This window comes from Urocampus carinirostris, chromosome 20, assembly GCF_059441175.1.
Source record: "Urocampus carinirostris isolate Australia breed hairy pipefish chromosome 20, RoL_Ucar_1.0, whole genome shotgun sequence".
Lineage (NCBI taxonomy): Eukaryota > Metazoa > Chordata > Actinopteri > Syngnathiformes > Syngnathidae > Urocampus > Urocampus carinirostris.
In genome coordinates, this window is record NC_142368.1 from 21,577,385 (window position 1) to 21,594,595 (window position 17,211).

General features: G+C 43.8%; 1 protein-coding gene across 1 annotated transcript; it reads right to left on the bottom strand.

Annotated features, from left to right (window-relative positions):
• Positions 1–63: 63 nt before the first annotated feature.
• LOC148346574 (cytochrome P450 2K1-like) lies at positions 64–13,383 on the bottom strand. Its single transcript, XM_088325688.1, has 9 exons — positions 13,174–13,383; positions 12,432–12,594; positions 12,214–12,363; positions 10,006–10,166; positions 9,736–9,918; positions 9,522–9,660; positions 5,502–5,686; positions 2,443–2,584; positions 64–254 (listed from the first exon to the last, which is right to left on the bottom strand). Exons 1-9 carry the CDS (start codon positions 13,381–13,383, stop codon positions 64–66), a joined length of 1,524 nt encoding a protein of 507 aa, XP_088181814.1.
• Positions 13,384–17,211: the final 3,828 nt, after the last annotated feature.

Sequence of the window (17,211 nt, forward strand, 5' to 3'; positions counted from 1 at the left end):
ATTTAAAAAGTCATGCAATTATGAATATACATGCAGTGACATATTTTAATTTTCAAACACTGGCTAGTCAGTAATGGGCACGGCGCAAAGCTTGTGTGGGGCGGGCCTAAGCATGCCACCCACTAAAGGGTTCAGGTCTAATTGGTCCTTGGTGACCCCTGGCATGGGCTGGAAGCGGAAGTGCTGCAGCAGCGTCACGAAGAAGAGGAAGATCTCCATGCGGGCAAGAGCCTCACCCAAGCAAGCCCGGCGACCTGCCACACATCCAAGACATCTCTTTAGGTCGGCACAACCAGCAAGTTCATTCTGTGTCAATGTTGGGACTACTGCGTTACATAGGAACACATTCCTGGATTGCAATAACTTTTCTCAGTAAGTGGTTTTGTAACGCATTATGAACAAAAGTTAGTAACTCAAACATCATTACTATATGTAGCGAACTCATTAAATGCAGATAAGAAAATACAATAGTTAGTGACTGTAGAATAAACCTTCATAATGTCTCATACAACCCTCTATCTGACTGTTCCCAATGTGTGGGCATGTTTAAATATAGTTATAAAGTACAACTAAATACAGTTGTGGCAAGTACGATAAAGCTGACTTTCTCGCCCAACACATACAGTATTCTTTATAACTTATACACTCGCACGTAAGCAAAATTTACACCTAATAATTATTTCTGTAATACAGCATGCCTGGGGAAAAAAGAAAATGTGTTGGGCAGTACCCAAAACTGGAGAAAGAGATCTTGCTTTTATTTAAAGTTTCTTCGATATCTTTTACGATGTGGCTATTTTAGAACAGTTTCAGAGGGTTGGGGTTGCGAGTAGACGTATGCTGTAACTTGTAACTAGATAGTGTCATGATTGCCGATTCAGAGCACCTGCGACTGCGAGAGCTGATTGGCTGATGAACCCCTTTTAAACCCCCGACTTCCGAGAGATCCCTGTCAGATCGTTATGCGAACTGTTGCTCCCAGCTCGGTAAGCTCTTACGTCAGACTCTGTTCTTGCCCGGTTTTTCTCTGCCTGAACCTCGTTGACAACCTGTTTTCGGACCTGACTCTGCCTTGGTCTGCCTGCCCGTTATCCGATCTGTTTTGCCCCGCTACCTGCCTGCCTCCTTTTGCCGACCTCGTTTCAAACTTGACACCGCCCTTGCTCTCCAGTCCCGGCTAATGACTTGTAATTCCTGCCTGTCTTCAATCCTCCTCGCTAGACACGGAAATGCCACTTCCGCATCTCCTGCTCCCCTTGTCCGTCTACCATCGAATCGTGGAAGCAAGCCCTGCTCTCCCTCTTTATTAATAAAAACTGAGAAAACGAGCGCTATTGGGTCCTGTGCCTGTTTCTGGTCTGTGACAGATAGTTAAGTTCGAAGTAACACACTATGTTTTTAAAGCCACAGCCCACCAATCTCACTGCCTCTTCAACCTGCTGCCTTCAGAGCCAGAACCAGCAGGCTCAAGGACGGATTCTTTAATCAGCCTGCGAGGACTCTGAACTCTCTCCCTGCCCTACCCACTCCCACTTCCTGCCTTCAGCCAAATCAATACAAAACGGCTCTATTTAGATTCTGGGTTATTCTTTGCACATGTTTTCTTCTAAACCTTTTAGATTTGTATATACTACAGTGGGATCTCGGTTATCGCGGTTAATGGGGACCAAAACCACCCGCGAAAAGTGAAAATCCGCAAAGTAGCGACGCCCCTTCAAAAATGCTTGAAAAAAAAAAAGATTTTTTTTGTTTTGTTTTTTTGTTTTTTAAATTATTTTATTCTATTATTATAATTTTTTGGACCTGCGAAGCTCTGAACCCGCGAACGTGAAACCACGAAGTAGCGACGCCCCTTCAAAAATGCTTAAAAAAATAAAATACATAAATATTTATTTATTATTATTATTTTTATTATTTTATTTTATTATTATTATTATTTTTTAGGCCCACGAAGCTCTGAATTTGCGAACATCGAAGCGCAAAGTACCGAGGTCCCACTGTATATGCATCCCTTTTTTTACATCTCTGTTATTTGTTATTTGTATTTGTGTCTTATTTATTGAATATTTGCATGCAGAGAAGAGGAAGCAATTTAACCTGTGATGTATGTTGTGCATATAGCGTATTTGACAATAAAGTTGAAGTTGAAATAAAGAAGCTAATAACTGTGACTAATAACTGTTTTTAGTAACACGCCCATCACTGTTCTGTATCAGTATTTGTTGAATGTATGCCTCTTTCGTGAGACAAAAACAAGGCAAAAAATATAATTAACATCTGGGTAACAAGGTCAAAACCTCAATCACTCAGCAGTCACGCAACAAAAAAAAAGAAAAATAACTAAGAAGTTAACCAATCAGAATGTCCGAAGGACAAGCAATTCGCCCTCAATTTCTTCTCAAAAAACAAATGACAACACAAACTACCCGTTGTTTGCCGCACCTGCTGAGAAGGGCATGAAGGCGTCAGGCTTGACAAAATTGCCATCCTTGTCCAGGAAATGTTGGGGATGGAACGAATTTGGCTTCTCCCACTCGTTCTCATCATACAGGACGGATGTCAGGAGGGGGATCACAGTTGTGCCCTGGAACAAGAACCGGGGGCGGCAATGGCTCAGGTAAAGCGCTCGTCTTGGGATCAAGAGATCACGGGTTCGATCCCCGCCTCCTCCGTGTTATATGTCGGAGTGTCCTTGGGCAAGACACAGAATCCCTAATGCCCCCGATGCTGCTATCGGTTAGTTAGTGTGTAAAAGTGAAAAGTGTGAGGCACATTGTAAAGCGCTTTGGGAGGTCTTCATTGACATGAAAAGCGCATATAAATGCAAACCACACATAAACAACTACAAACTTGTTGTAAGAGCCAAAATGTATTAGTGTCATAGACTGCTATACTTGTTTGTGCATGAAGTGGCGCACATAACTTTGTACGGACACTCCCCTACTTATGAACATTCAAGTGACGGATAACGGTACATACGAAAAAAAAATTGTCGAAAAATATCCGGTATTGCTGTAAGTTAGATTTTGCCAAATACAGGACAGTATTGTAGTGTTTGTAGTGGCGCTGTGAGAGCTCACCCAGCATCCACCCTGATCTTTTCCTGTAGTGTATGAACTTTGACATTTGTTTTGTTTATTAGCTCGTGCATCTATTTAATATGGTTGGTGAGAAGTGCAAAGAAGAGGACAGCCGTTTCATTTGAAATGAAAGTGGAACAAGGAAGCTTGATGCGGTTGAGAAAATGGTTGGATCACTTTTTTGCGACCACTTTCTACCATGGAGGAGGAAGTAGCCTAACTCTTGAAGACCATCTTCCAAAAGTTAAACTTCACTTTATTTATCTTTATAAAGCATTCTATTTTAAGAAATCCTTATTTTTCAGCACAAAACACTACAGGTTACTTGTACAAGCCTTAATCATACTTATATAAACCTTAAAAATACATCCCGTACAAAACTAACTAAAGAACTGCACGGACAAATTCAGCTTACGGAAAATCGTCCGGAACGTATTTTATTCATAAGTAGAGGAGCGTCTGTATGTGAATAAAAATAGGAACATTTGTGTTGTCAGACAGGTGTCTGGGCCAGAAGGGCATTAGGTTTTGGCCGCTAGGGTACACTAAGCTGCACCACGTGTTGTACCTTTGGGCCCGTGTTTTCTTTTTAATCGGCATTCAACGGAAGTCAAATATAATGAAAGTGTTTGTTCTAATTATTTTGCAGAGTGTTTGCAGCACCATTGCTTCCAGATTACTTTATAACCAATGTTCCCTCTAAGCTGCGCACGTGCGCAATCGCGCACTGCCCGCACATTCTCAGCGCACAAGAAAATCTATCCAGCGCAATGTTCCCTCTGAGCTGTGTGTGTGTGCAATTGCACACTACCCAGAGCTTTTCCGCACACAAGAAAATCTAGCCAGCTCACAAAAATCAGGGCTCGAAATTCCTAATTAAGAAATGAATTAAGTCAAAGTTACAGTGCATGAAGGTAAAAATACACGGGTGTCCCTGACCCTGTGTTCTAAATGTGGTATGTTGAAGTCAATGTCAAAGTAGAACGAAGTTGAGTAAAGTCAGTAGAGTTTTTCGAGAACCGGCTTCTTCGGCTCGGCTCATTAAAAAGAATCGTCTCTTTCGGGTCCCAAACGGCTCTTCAGGTTATTTTTGCTTCTTTAATCCCTACATGACCAAATATTATGTAAAATTGTGCACAAAATGACTTAAAGGAAAGGGGGGGGGGAATAGAACAAAAAAGAAAAAAATACCAAAATGAAAAAGTAGTGAAAAGCTGAGAAAAAAAGAAACAAAGGGAAGATAAAAAAGAAAGAAAAATAAAAAAAAAGCCAGAAAAAAAAAAGAAAGAAACAGGAAAAAAAGTAAATAGAGATCAAAAAGAAAAAAGCAACAGCTACGAAAAAATAAACATAATGAGATTTTTTTAAAGGAAATTAAAAAAAAAATAGAAAAACAACAGGGAAAAAGAAGAAAAAGTTTGTGTTGCATTCAAATAATTTCCAATTGTACCAAGTCAATCTTGTTGCGAGCATTGTACTTCCACTAAAAAATGTGATTATATACGGTTCTGTATCTTGCAACCGACTAAATAAGCCCCCAAAAATGTTAGTATTATGCGACAAAAGATACTAGGAAAAAAAAGAAATGCATATCTTATGAAAGAATTGTAAAAACAAATGACGTTTGTAGGCTGTACAACCTTTGCAATCGTACATAAGTCAATTCATTTAAAAGTAAAAAATGATTTTCTATTGCCGGATAATCAGCAAAATGTAACGTGATGTCAAGTTTTGGACATGTTTAATAATGATTTAGTTGCCACACTTGGGATTGCTGTTGCTCACCATTGTTTCAAGCGTTGCTCACCGACTTTGTGTGAACGCCCGTGGAAAATTAGAGGGAACATTGTTTATCACAACAATACTTATCTTTAGTCACTTCAGATTACATCTAGTGCGTCAGCCTAGCTCCACTAGACCTATGGGATATCTAAGTAGTTCTGTATTGGGCAGAACTCCTTCAACACTTGTAATAAAAGTAGAAATCGGAGGTAAAGACTATTGTTTTAAGATACGCAGGGTTGGGTAGGGTTACTTTAACATGACTACTTTCAATTACTCTTGGATTACTCCAATACCAAACATGTTAATAAAAGACAAAAGAAACTAAATATGACTATAATTATGACTCACAACACGTGGTAAGCTTTCTCTCCTGGCTTTGATCTTTGATCTCCGGCAAAACTAACATAAAACGCGACGGAAACAAAATGAAAACAAATCCAAACAGCTTGCCAACATCATTTTTGCCGTTCCGTGTGTTCCCTTACTCCCCAAGCCTGCACAAAATTTAGTAAATTTATTCATATTTAATTTATTTTGTCTTTTATTAGCATATTTGGTATTGGAGTAATCCAAAAGTAATTGAAAGTAATCAAGTTAAAGTAACCCTACCCAACCCTGAAGATAAGGTTTACCCACCTTCTCGATGAAGTAACCCTGGAAAGTGACATCCTTGCAGGTCATGTGAGGGATCGAAGTTGGAGCGATATCGGCCAGCCTCTGAGTCTCGTGGATGACTGCATCAGTGAAGGGCAAGTTCTTACGGTCCTCCATCAGGACCTGACGTTTTCCGATAACCCCCTTCAGCTCAGCTTGGACCTTGTCTACCGGTTCGCATGACAAGTAGAGCAACACATTGCAAATCATTCTTGAATGACCCCTTACAAATCCCATATATTGTGTTCTATCTTAGAGATGGGAAAACATTTGGAGTCAAAGGCCGCATCAAAGTAAAACATTTAGCCGATGGGCCGGTACTGGAGACCTGGACAATTGTTCTCATTTATAGATATTTACACATTACAGACCTCTAAATGTAATATTTATTTTTGTATTTTTTAAATTAATATTAGTTTAATATTTGCTACCTTATCGTGGTGGAGGAGTTTGTGCGTCCCAATGATCCTAGGAGCTATGTTGTCTGGGGCTTTAAGCCTCTGGTAGGGTACCCATGGAAAACAGGTCCTAGGTGAGTGGCCAGACAAACTGCAGATCAGAAGACCCCTTATGATGAGACAAAACGTTAGTCCTCAATTTCCCTCGCCCCCTTCTGGAGCCAGGCCTGGAGGTGGGGTCCGCTGGCGAGCGCCTGGTGGCCGGACCCTTACCCACGGGGGCCGGCCGGGCACAGCCCGAAGGGACGACGTGGGACCCTCTTCCCATGGGCTCACCACCTGTAGGAGGGGCCAAAGGGGTCGGGTGTGCAGAGAGCTGGGTAGCGGCCAAGGGAGGGGTCCTTGGCGCGACGATCCCCGGCTACAGAAACTGGCTTTTGGGACATGGAACGTTACCTCTCTGGCAGGGAAGGAGCCCGAGTTGGTGCGTGAGGTTAGGAATTTCCGACTAGATATAGTCGGACTCACCTCCCCGCACGGCTTGGGCTCTGGTACCAGTCCTCTCGAGAGGGGTTGGACTCTCTTCCACTCCGGAGTTGCCCGTGGTGAGAGGCGCAGAGCCGGTGTGGGCATATTAGTTGCTCCACGGCTCGGCGCCTGTACGTTGGGGTTCACCCCGGTAGACAAGAGGGTAGCCTCCCTCTGCCTTCGGGTGGGGGGGACGGTTCCTGACTGTTGTTTGTGCTTATGCAGCAAATAGCAGTTCGGAGTACCCACCCTTCTTGGAGTCCTTAGAGGGTGTGCTTGAGAGCGCGCCCCCTGGGGACTCCCTCGTACTGCTGGGAGACTTCAACGCTCACGTGGGCAATGACAGTGAGACATGGAGGGGCGTGATTGGGACGAACGGCCCCCCCTGACCTGAACCCGAGTGGTGTTTCGTTATTGGACTTCTGTGCCCGTCATGGTTTGTCCATAATGAACACCATGTTCAGACACAAGGGTGTCCATATGTGCACTTGGCACCAGGACACCCTAGGCCGTAGTTCAATGATCGACTTTGTCATCGTTTCGTTGGACCTGCAGCCGCATGTTTTGGACACTCGGGTGAAAAGAGGGGCGGAGCTGTCAACTGATCACCACCTGGTGGTGAGTTGGCTTCGATGGTGGGGGAAGATGCCGGGCCGACCCGGTAGACACAAGCGTATTGTGAGGGTCTGTTGGGAACGGCTGGCAGAATCTCCTGTCAGAAGAAGTTTCAATTCACACCTCCGGCAGAACTTTGCCCATGTCCCGAGGGAGGCGGGGGACATTGAGTCAGAGTGGACCACGTTCCGCGTCTCCATTGTCGAGGCGGCTGATCGGAGCTGTGGCCGTAAGGTAGTCGGTGCCTGCCACGGCGGCAACCCTCAGACCCGTTGGTGGTCACTGGCGGTTGCCGAGGCAAAAACTCGGGCATGGGAGGAGTTTGGCGAGGCCATGGAAGCCGACTTCCAAACGGCTTCGAGGAAATTCTGGTCCACCATCCGGCGTCTTAGGGGGGGGAAGCGGTGTGCCATCGACACTGTGTATAGTGCCGATGCGGCGCTGCTGACCTCGACCCGGGACGTTGTGAATCGGTGGGCGGAGTACTTCGAAGACCTCCTCAATCCCACTGACACGTCTTCCTCTGGGGAAGCAGAGCCTGGGGACTCTGGGTTGGGCTCTCGTATCACTGGGGTTGAAGTCAGCGAGGTGGTCAAACAAACTCCTCGGTGGCAGGGCCCTGGGGATCGATGAGATCCGCCCAGAGTTCATTAGGGCTCTGGATGTTGTGGGCGTGTCATGGTTGACACGCCTCTGCAACATCGCGTGGACATCGGGGACAGTGTCCTGGACTGGCAGACTGGGGTGGTGGTTACCGTCTTTAAGAAGAGGGACCGGAGAGTGTGTTCCAACTACAGGGGAATCACACTTCTCAGCCTCCCTGGCAAGGTCTATTCAGGAGTACTGGAGAGGAGGGTCCGCCAGAATGTCGAATCTCGGATTCAGGAGGAACAGTGTGGTTTTGGTCCTGGCCGTGGAACACTGGACCAGCTCTATACACTCTGCAGGGTCTTTGAGGGTGCATGGGAGTTTGCCTCTACATGTGTTTTGTGGACTTGGAGAAGGCATTCGACCGTGTTCCTCGGGAGGCCCTGTGGGGGGTGCTTCGGGAGTATGGGGTACCGCACAGTCTTATTCGGGCTGTGCGGTCCCTGTATGCCCAGTGCCAGAGTCTGGTCCGCATTGCCGGCAGTAAGTCGGATTCGTTCCCGGTGAGGGTTCGGCTCCGCCAGGGCTGCCCTTTGTCACCGATTCTGTTCATAACTTTTATGGACAGAATTTATCGGCGCAGCCTTGGCAGGGATGGATTCCGGTTTGGGGGCCTCAGCATTGCGTCACTGCTTTTTGCAGATGACGTGGTGCTGTTGGCTTCCTCAGGCCGTGATCTTCATCTCTCGGTGGAGTGATTCGCAGCCGAGTGTGAAGCGGCCGGGATGAGGATCAGCACCTCCAAGTCCGAGGCCATGGTACTCAGTCGGAAAAGGGTCGTATGCTCCCTCCGGGTTAGGAAGGAGGTCTTGCCCCAAGTGGAGGGGTTCAAGTATCTTGGGTTCTTGTTCACGAGTGAGGGTAGGATAGAACGGGAGATCGACAGACGGGTGGGTGCAGCGTCTGCCGTCATTCGGACCCTGTACCGGTCCGTCGTGGTGAAGAGGGAGCTGAGCCGAAAGGCAAAGCTCTCGATCTACCGGTCGATCTACGTTCCTACCCTCACCTATGGTCATGAACTTTGGGTCATGACCGAAAGAACACGATCCCGGATACAAGTGGCCGAAATGAGTTGCCTCCGCAGGGTGGCTGGGTTCTCCCTTAGAGATAAGGTGAGAAGCTCAGTCATCCGGGAGGGACTCGGTGTAGAGCCACTGCTCCTCCGCGTTGAGAGGAGCCAGTTGAGGTGGCTCGGGCATCTAACAAGGATGCCTCCTGGACGCCTCCCTCGGGAGGTGTTCCGGGCATCTCCCACCAACAGGTGGCCCCGGGGGTGACCCAGGACACGCTGGAGAGACTATGTCTCTGGGATGGCTTGGGAACGCCTCGGGGTACCCTCGGATGAGCTGGAGGAGGTGGCTGGGGATAGGGACGTCTGGGCTTCCCTTTTAACGCTGCTGCCCCCGCGACCCGACCTCAGATAAGCGGAAGACAATGGATGGATGGATGGATGGATGGATGGATGGATGGATGGATAGTTTAATTTGGTTGGTTTTAAAATGGTCATAACTAAAGCAAAATCATATATTAGTTCCTGTTCTAAGCACTTAATATGATATTTAGTTTTTTCGTCTGTCTATAGTAGTATCTTCGTCGTATTTCTGTTTAGGATACTTTTAGTATTGATATCATTTTTGTCGTATGTCTGAAGTTTAAAGAATTTAAAGCTCCCGTCAATTGTCCACAAATGTTTTGAACTAATTCCCTTACTTCAAATTTACTTAAAAGATAAAGAGAGGTCGACGTATGACTTCCTTAGCAACTTAATACCCACACATCAAAAATTCAGTTAGTAGTACACTGTTGTTGTTACCTTGAATGTCGGGATATTTGGCCATGATGAGAAGGGCCCATCTGAGTGTGGTGGCTGTGGTATCTGTGCCTGCGGCAAACAGGTTCAAGACGATCTCCACAAGGTTCTTATTGTTGAAGTGACCGATGTCCCCTGAGTGCTGCACACAAAGAAGACCCAAACTTGGCTTTTTGGGGAAAATGTTCTCTTCAGATCCAGTGAATGCTTATAGGACCTCCTGTTGTCGCTGTCGGATCAGGAAAGCGTCAACCAGCCCTCGTCTGCAATGCGGGTCGAAGGTCTCCTTCAGACCCTCGATCAGTACTGCAACCTGCTTCCGAGCGACCTGATTATTACGATGAATCTCTGCTCTTCCCGCCACGAACCACTTCAAGAGCCACGGGAACATGTTGTACAACTGCGACAAAGCGGAATTTCGACACAATGGATTCATCTCGTCTGGTATTGTGATAGTTACATAAAAAAATATGTTTTTTGGGGCGACCTGCAAGGACGGAGCACCCAGGAGGTCAACATTCCTGCCTATGCGCCACAACAAGTCTGTTAAGGTGAGGTCGTTGTATTGGTACCTGCTGCCGAACAGCATCAAACAGATGACGTTTCTCACAGAGCAAGACAACGGCTTTTGAGTGTCGCACGCTTCACCTGCAACAATTGAAATCAGTACAGTTAAACAGTGAGTCCACAAAAAAAAAATATGTCGGGCATATCATTTGCAAAACTTGAGATCTAAGTATATTGCAATAATTCTAAGGGTAATCGTGAAGTTGGTTGATCAACCAGTGTGTTGTTTTCTTTCCAACAGGCTTGGTGGTATTTTACCCCAAAAGGGGATCTACACTTTAGGTAAAATGACTGTGTAAATTCTTAGCAGAATTTTTCTTTTGACCTGTATAATACAGGCCTGGTCGGAGCTCGTCCTGTTTCCGCCCGATGGAAACCGAACATGTCGGTGGAGCATGAAGGGCGATTTTTTTCTTTTCTAATGATTTGTCCGGCGGTCGATTGATCTGCCTCGAGACATAGACGGTTAACAGGAGTTCCTTGACTGCGGATACCATAGACAAAAAAGGTGCCCTCTCTCGAGGCAGTCCAACAGCTTCCAATCAACATCCAGGAGGGCAAAGATCTTTGCTCCAAAGCAGTAATGCCACATATATTAAGTATATCCACATCTTATTAAAGTTAACCTTACTTTCAACCATTCAACATTTACTTAGCAGCAGACCTTGATTTATAAATGGTTCTTGAGTCACCTGGTGGTAAAATGGTCTCAATAAAGTTTCTTTCCTCAATCCTCATGTCTTCGATTTATCAAAGATGAAATTATCATTGATTACTACAATCCATTGGGTTTACAATATAGCAAAAATGTTTTTAATGGCAGTCATTGTGACACAAATGGCCATTTTTACTTTAAGTACCGGTATACAGTGGAACCTCGGTTTTCAAACGCCTCTCAGTTCGGACAAATCGGTGTTCGACCAAAAATTTCGAGAAATTCTTGCTTCGCTGTTCGGTCAAAAAATCGGAGTTCGAACGCCGGTACGCTAGGGTGCGATGCTGAGCGGCGTACGGGTGTTTTAGCCCCTAGTTATGCCTCCGAAGAAGGTCGGTGCAAGCAGGACAGGTGAAAAAAAAAACAAGTTGTTCGTCCAACTAATGCCTTTAAGAAAGACATAATAGCTAAATATGAAAGAGGTGTACGAATTTCCGATCTTGCTAGTGAATACAGCATGGCTAAATCTACTATCAGTACGATAGTAAAGTTTAAGGAGGCTGTGAAATCGAGCGATGCGGCTAAGGACGTTAGCGCTATAAGCAAGCAACTGCCGCAAGTTTTGGAAGAGGTTGAAAAACTTTTGAGGATTTTTCTCTCCCCACCGTCCACCACAAAGGTAAGAAATCCTATCCATGATCCTTTTTTTATTTTTACACGTTCATGTTAGCATAATCTTTCGTACGGGAGATTACGATAACGCGAACGTACGATTAGCCTGGGTTAGCCTGGGTTAGCTTTGTTTACGTAAAACATTCAGGGTGTTGGAAGGGAGCTCCCTTTCCAATGAAGCGCTAGCCCTTGTTGTGGAGACCCAGGTGCTAAATGACGTGTGAACGACCTGATTTTTTTATTTTTACACGTTCATGTTAGCATAATCTTTCGTACGGAAGATTACGCTAACGCGAATGTACAATTAGCCTGGTTTGGCTTTAAATTTACGTTAAACGTTATTTCTGCAATACAGCATGTTAAACATTCAGGGTGTTGGAACGGATTAAAACAATTTTACATTACTTTTAATGGGAAAAACGATTTTCCGTGATCGACCAAATCGGTTTTCGAACAGGGATCTGGAACGGATTATGGTCGAGAACCGAGGTTCCACTGTATTGTAAATTTCTCTCCCATTTGCAATCGTTTCTAAACTATTTAGTGAAATGTTGATCATTAGCATGTTTAACAATGTACACTTTTTGCTCACTGGCAGTATTTTACGTACATTCTCTTTCATATAACTGACCATACAATCCAAAAGAGCGAAATGGAGAAAACTACCTCTTGGTTATCAAACTAATAGCCATTGATAATGACTCTGTTTGAGTCTTACACACATTTGTGCAAAGATTTCATAATCTAACTCAAACAAACCTTGTTCTTGATAGAAACCTAAAATATAATTGTACTTATCACCTCTGAAACTCTTGAAGCTTTCCAAGAGGTAATGACACTCTTTTATGATCCTGTCCTCGCTTGCCTTCTTCCCCATCCCAAAGTCTTTCAGGGTGCTTACAGCGAAATGACGCAGCTCCTTCCACAAGTCTCCGTTGGTCCAAATGACGCCTCAGGCAAGCAAAAAACTTAATTCACTTCTTGTGGTCCTTATCTTTGAGTGTTTTTTACAGGCTTACCGTGCAACGGCCCCATCTCTTTTAAAACAGTAAAAGGTTGTCGTTCTCCAAACTCTTCAGCGCGCTTGACCAGGGCCTCCTTGACTGTTTTATAACCGGCCAGAACCACCACTTTAGCAGGGCCCAGGTGTAAGGTAAAGACTGGACCATACTTTTTGGACATCTTGGACAGAGAAAGTTGGGTTTGATATGAAATTCCACTCAACAAAAATGTTTGCATCACAATATTATGTTCAAGATTCAAGATTGTCTTTATTCTAAATAACATATTGCCAATATTTTTTTTATCTGCAGACTCAGTACACAGTGTTTACAAAGGAAAATAGAATTTACAAAGAGGGTTTGAAACAGGATATAATACAATTATTTATATATATATATATATATATATATATATATATGTGTGTGTGTTTATATGGCAGCTGCACGGCCAGGAGAGGAAAAAAACTGGCGCTGGTGTTTAAGACAACACGGGGTATTGTGGACGGACCCTCCCCAACTTGGAATCCGTTGTCCGAGTTTGAGTCAAGAAGAGAGCAAAGGCCATCGCCACAGACCTCAGCTACTCCGGCCACAGACTGTCTGCTTCTGTCAGGAAAGCGGTGAAGGAACATCCGCGCCACCACTAACAGACCGAGAGACGGGTGTTTTCCCAAAGCTGTAAAGTTATCAGCCCTAGTTTCCCTATGGTAAATGAAATATTGAAAAAAACAAAGCTCTCATCCAAACTCTCATCACCTACCTTCAGAAGTTGTCTGTGCTGCCCGGCTCGAGGGTTTAAATGGAGCAGGTTCCCTAGCACCGGCAGTGGCCTAGGACCGGGAGGCCCTTTCTGCCCAGGTTTTGCTGGTTTTGAGACCGACAACCAGGCGACATGAGCGAGGAGAAGCACCAGCACGGTGCCCAGCACGTAGCTGGAGCTCAGCGGGAACAAAGCGTCTGAATCGTTCATACTTGAAAGCCTGAGTGACTATTGACAGCCAGAAGATTCTCCCCAACGATGTAGGTGTGGCTCCTCTTGTTTTACAGATACATTCACTTTTTGTAATATTAAATTATGGGCTGACGTTTATTGTTGATTTTTAACCTGCTTGTGATTGGCTTTCTAAATGTTTGATCCTGGAAATCTGTATGCTGCTAAGTAAATGTTGAATGGTTGAAAGTAAGATATATATATATCGCTATCCTCGGGTATTGTTCCTGTAGCCTTCAAGCCTGCCGTTTTTAAACCCACACTTAAGCGTTTTTTTTTATTTTTATTTGTTTTAATTTTATTATTATCATTTTTTTAGACCCGGTTAATGGGGACCAAAACCACCCGCGAAAAGTAAAAATCTGAGAAGTAGCAACACCCCTTCAAAAATGCTAAAAAAAAAAAAAAAATTGTTGTTATTTTATTATATTATTATTATTTTTAGACCTGCGAAGCTCTGAACCCGCAAACGTGGAACCACAAAGTAGCGACGCCCCTTCAAAAATGCTTAAAAAAAATAAAAATAAATAAATAATATATATATATATGTATATATATATATATATATATATATATATATATATTCATTTTTTTTAAAATATTTTATTTTATTATTATTGCCCTGCGATTGGCTGGCAACCAGTCTAGGGTGTCCCCTGCCCACTGCCCGATGATTGCTGGGATGGGCTCCAGCATCCCGCGACCCTACTGAGGATAAGCGGTGCAGCTGATGAGATGAGATTTTATTATTATTATTTTTTAGGCCCGCGAAGCTCTGAATCCGCGAACGTCGAAGCGCGAAGTAGCGAGGTCCCACTGTAAAGGTTTGCATGGACTTGCACCCTCTTATCTCTCTGATTTGATTTCCCCCTATGTTCCTGTACGCAGTCTGCGCTCGGAAAATGCCGGTCTACTTGTGACTCCGAGAGACAAGAATTCTGCTTGAGAGCGTTCTTCATCCGGTGCTATGGAACGCCCTGCCTCCGGAGATAAGATGTGCAACCTCAAGTTTTTAAATCAAGGCTTAGGACACACTTCTATTCCAAAGCTTATGATTGATGCCCACCTCATATTCTGTATTGGCTTGTCTTTTTACGACTGCCTGCCTGGTGGTGATACGAAGGAGAAGGACGATTTAAGATGAGTCAGCGGACCAGCTTTTGACCTGAAGCATGTGAACGCCTGCATGGACCAGCTGGCAGAGATGGGAAGCTGCGTTGTGGCCGCCATAGACTTTCTGGGCTAGTTTACAGGCTGGGGGCGTCGCTGCTGTCATGCACTTTCCGGACAAATTTTCAACATGTTACCTAGTGTTTACTATGTTTGTGTACTGTAATGCTAAATGTAATTCACCCTGGTCATCCTGGAAGGGGGATATCACTTGTGAGGTCCCTTCTCAAGGTTTCTCTTTTTCCTCTCGCTGAGGTTTTGAGTTGTTCCTTGCCTGCATGTTGGTTTAAGATCAGGTAATTGTGTCATTGTAATCCTGTGCAGTCCTTTGAGACATTTTTTCGTGATTAAGGGCTGTAAAAATCAATTTGACTTGACTTGACTTGGAACATGTGGGCAGTGCACCTGTCGCATTTGTAGCGAGAATCTCCATCCGCGGATGATACAGCAAAGGATGCATCAAACCAAACTTCTGCGTTTAAGGCCAATCAGGGTAGAGAATGGTCAACTGCAGGCAATATGAAGATGGTAAACAAACAAATGGTGGAACAAGCAATTATTGAAGTTCATGGCACCCCGACGTCAAGATCTCCAACGCCAACACACTGTTAACATATTTGTTGAGTTGAAAATGTGCAGTGAGTTTGCGTGGATGAACATGTCGTGTGATTTTGGTGAGATGTTATGATGTAGCCAAATCTTCGGTGAAAAAATAGTTTCGGTTAAGCTAGCACCAAGATTGTATATTTAACTGTTATATAAAAAAACATATAAATAATGATATTACGAATGTTCCCCGCGACCCTACTGAGGATAAGCGGTGCAGCTAATGAGATGAGGCGAGATGAGATATTACGAATTTTACCCCGCAATTTGCAATCTGTCTGTTTACGTGCTACAAATTAAAGATCTAATCCAACAAAAATGGCGTGCTTAATGAAGACTAAAAGACAAAAAGTGGACAATGAAAACCACTGACAAATATGCGTCCATCTTGCCACCTGCAAGCACAAAACCAATGTGCTCTATGTGTTTAAAGTGAAAATGTGAAGCGCCATTATGTTAAAAAGCACAGATCTTTTAAAAAGAAGTTTCCTCCAAAATCAGAACGGAAATGTCAAGAAATTGACTGGATGAAGCAGTCATATGAACAGTCCAGCAAGGTTATAGTTAAATCTATGACACAACAACAGATTGTCGTGGGTATTGCCCAAACATAAGAAGCTTTTCTCTGATCGAGAAATAATAAAAGAGTGTTTGGCGGAGGTGATGGCAGCAATGTTTGAAGGAAAAGAAATTAGGAAATGACAACAAAAATGAAACCAATCCCACTCTCAGATTCATTAACCACAAGACACACTGAATTACTGGCTGATGTTGTGACAAAACAGCTTTGTGATGGCAAAAGAAATCCTTAGTTTTTTGTTCGGACAAAAGAGAACCAAATTTACCTCTTGAATTGCCTTGCACTTGACCGTCATAATAAATGGACCAATGCTTGTTTTAAATAAAACAATTGTGGATCTTTAAGATTTGTATTTGAGGACCCCTGAGCTAAATCATTTTGTTTCTCTCATTTTTAGTCTCTGCTGTAGTTTTTGTCACCATTCTATGCCAGTTATTAAAATTTTTGTAGTTCCTGATGTGAACAACGTAAGAGAGCGAGACAGGGTGAGCAATTAACTCTGCTGTGCCACTTGTGCAAAAATATAATCATTATATTTGCAGAATGATTGTATAAGAGGAAGAGGCTGCTGCTACAGTTAAAAAGCTGGATCCATGAATTGAAAGTTTTCATACGAGATCATGTGCATACCCGTATGCAGACAGTCTGCCATACTCTGTTTGATGCTATCATGGGTTTTGTGTACCTACACACTCTTTGTTTATTTTTGGACTCGATCCGCACATACATTGGCGTTACACCACTACACCTGATAGGAGCTTGTGGACATCCGCTACAAAGATCGATACATCACCATGGAATTGGCAAAACCACTGTAGATTGTTATTGGGCTCAGGAAGGCAGAGGCGGTGTCGGTAGAGGAAGCAAGAGCTACCGCTGCGGCTAGGTAACAACTCTCGATATTACAGGAAGTTTTGAGCCTGTATTTCAATAATGCCATATGCATTACCCATAAAACAGATAAACCTGGAGCTACACCTCTTAGAAAACCAACTGTGGGATTTTAATCATCAAAGAGACCTGGCTTAACAAGATACTAGCATGCAGCTAGCCTGCCGCTCTAAATCGCTTTTTCCGCTGAATAAAGGGAGAAGCCCTCCAATTTATTAGTGCTATTGTACAATGACAATAAAGACCATTCATTTATTTCTACTGTTCATTATCGACTTTAGTTTGATTGTTTTATTTACTGTTCGTATATTTGCCTGCTAGATAGTAGAGAAAGAGGGTCTCTTCTCCGCATGCTCAAATCAAAATCTGGGTTGCAAGACTTACACTTGTGAAAAGAAGGGCTGGAGGAGAGCGGTTCCCTCAAAGTATTTTATTACAATAAAACACATTATACTGAATTAATTCTGGGACGGTGATTAAAAAAACAGCTATTTTTCGTGTCACGAGGTTGTCAACAACATGGCTGATCATAGTTCAGAGAGGTAACTTCAATCGTCACG

Coding starts and splice junctions, on each gene's coding strand:
- LOC148346574 (XM_088325688.1), bottom strand. CDS start 13,383: ATGAACGATTCAGACGCTTTGTTCCCGCTGAGCTCCAGCTACGTGCTG. Junction 5,687..9,521: donor CAAATATCCCGACATTCAAG/GTAACAACAACA, acceptor GCGAACCGGTAG/ACAAGGTCCAAGCTGAGCTG. Junction 255..2,442: donor CTTCATGCCCTTCTCAGCAG/GTGCGGCAAACA, acceptor GATGTGTGGCAG/GTCGCCGGGCTTGCTTGGGT.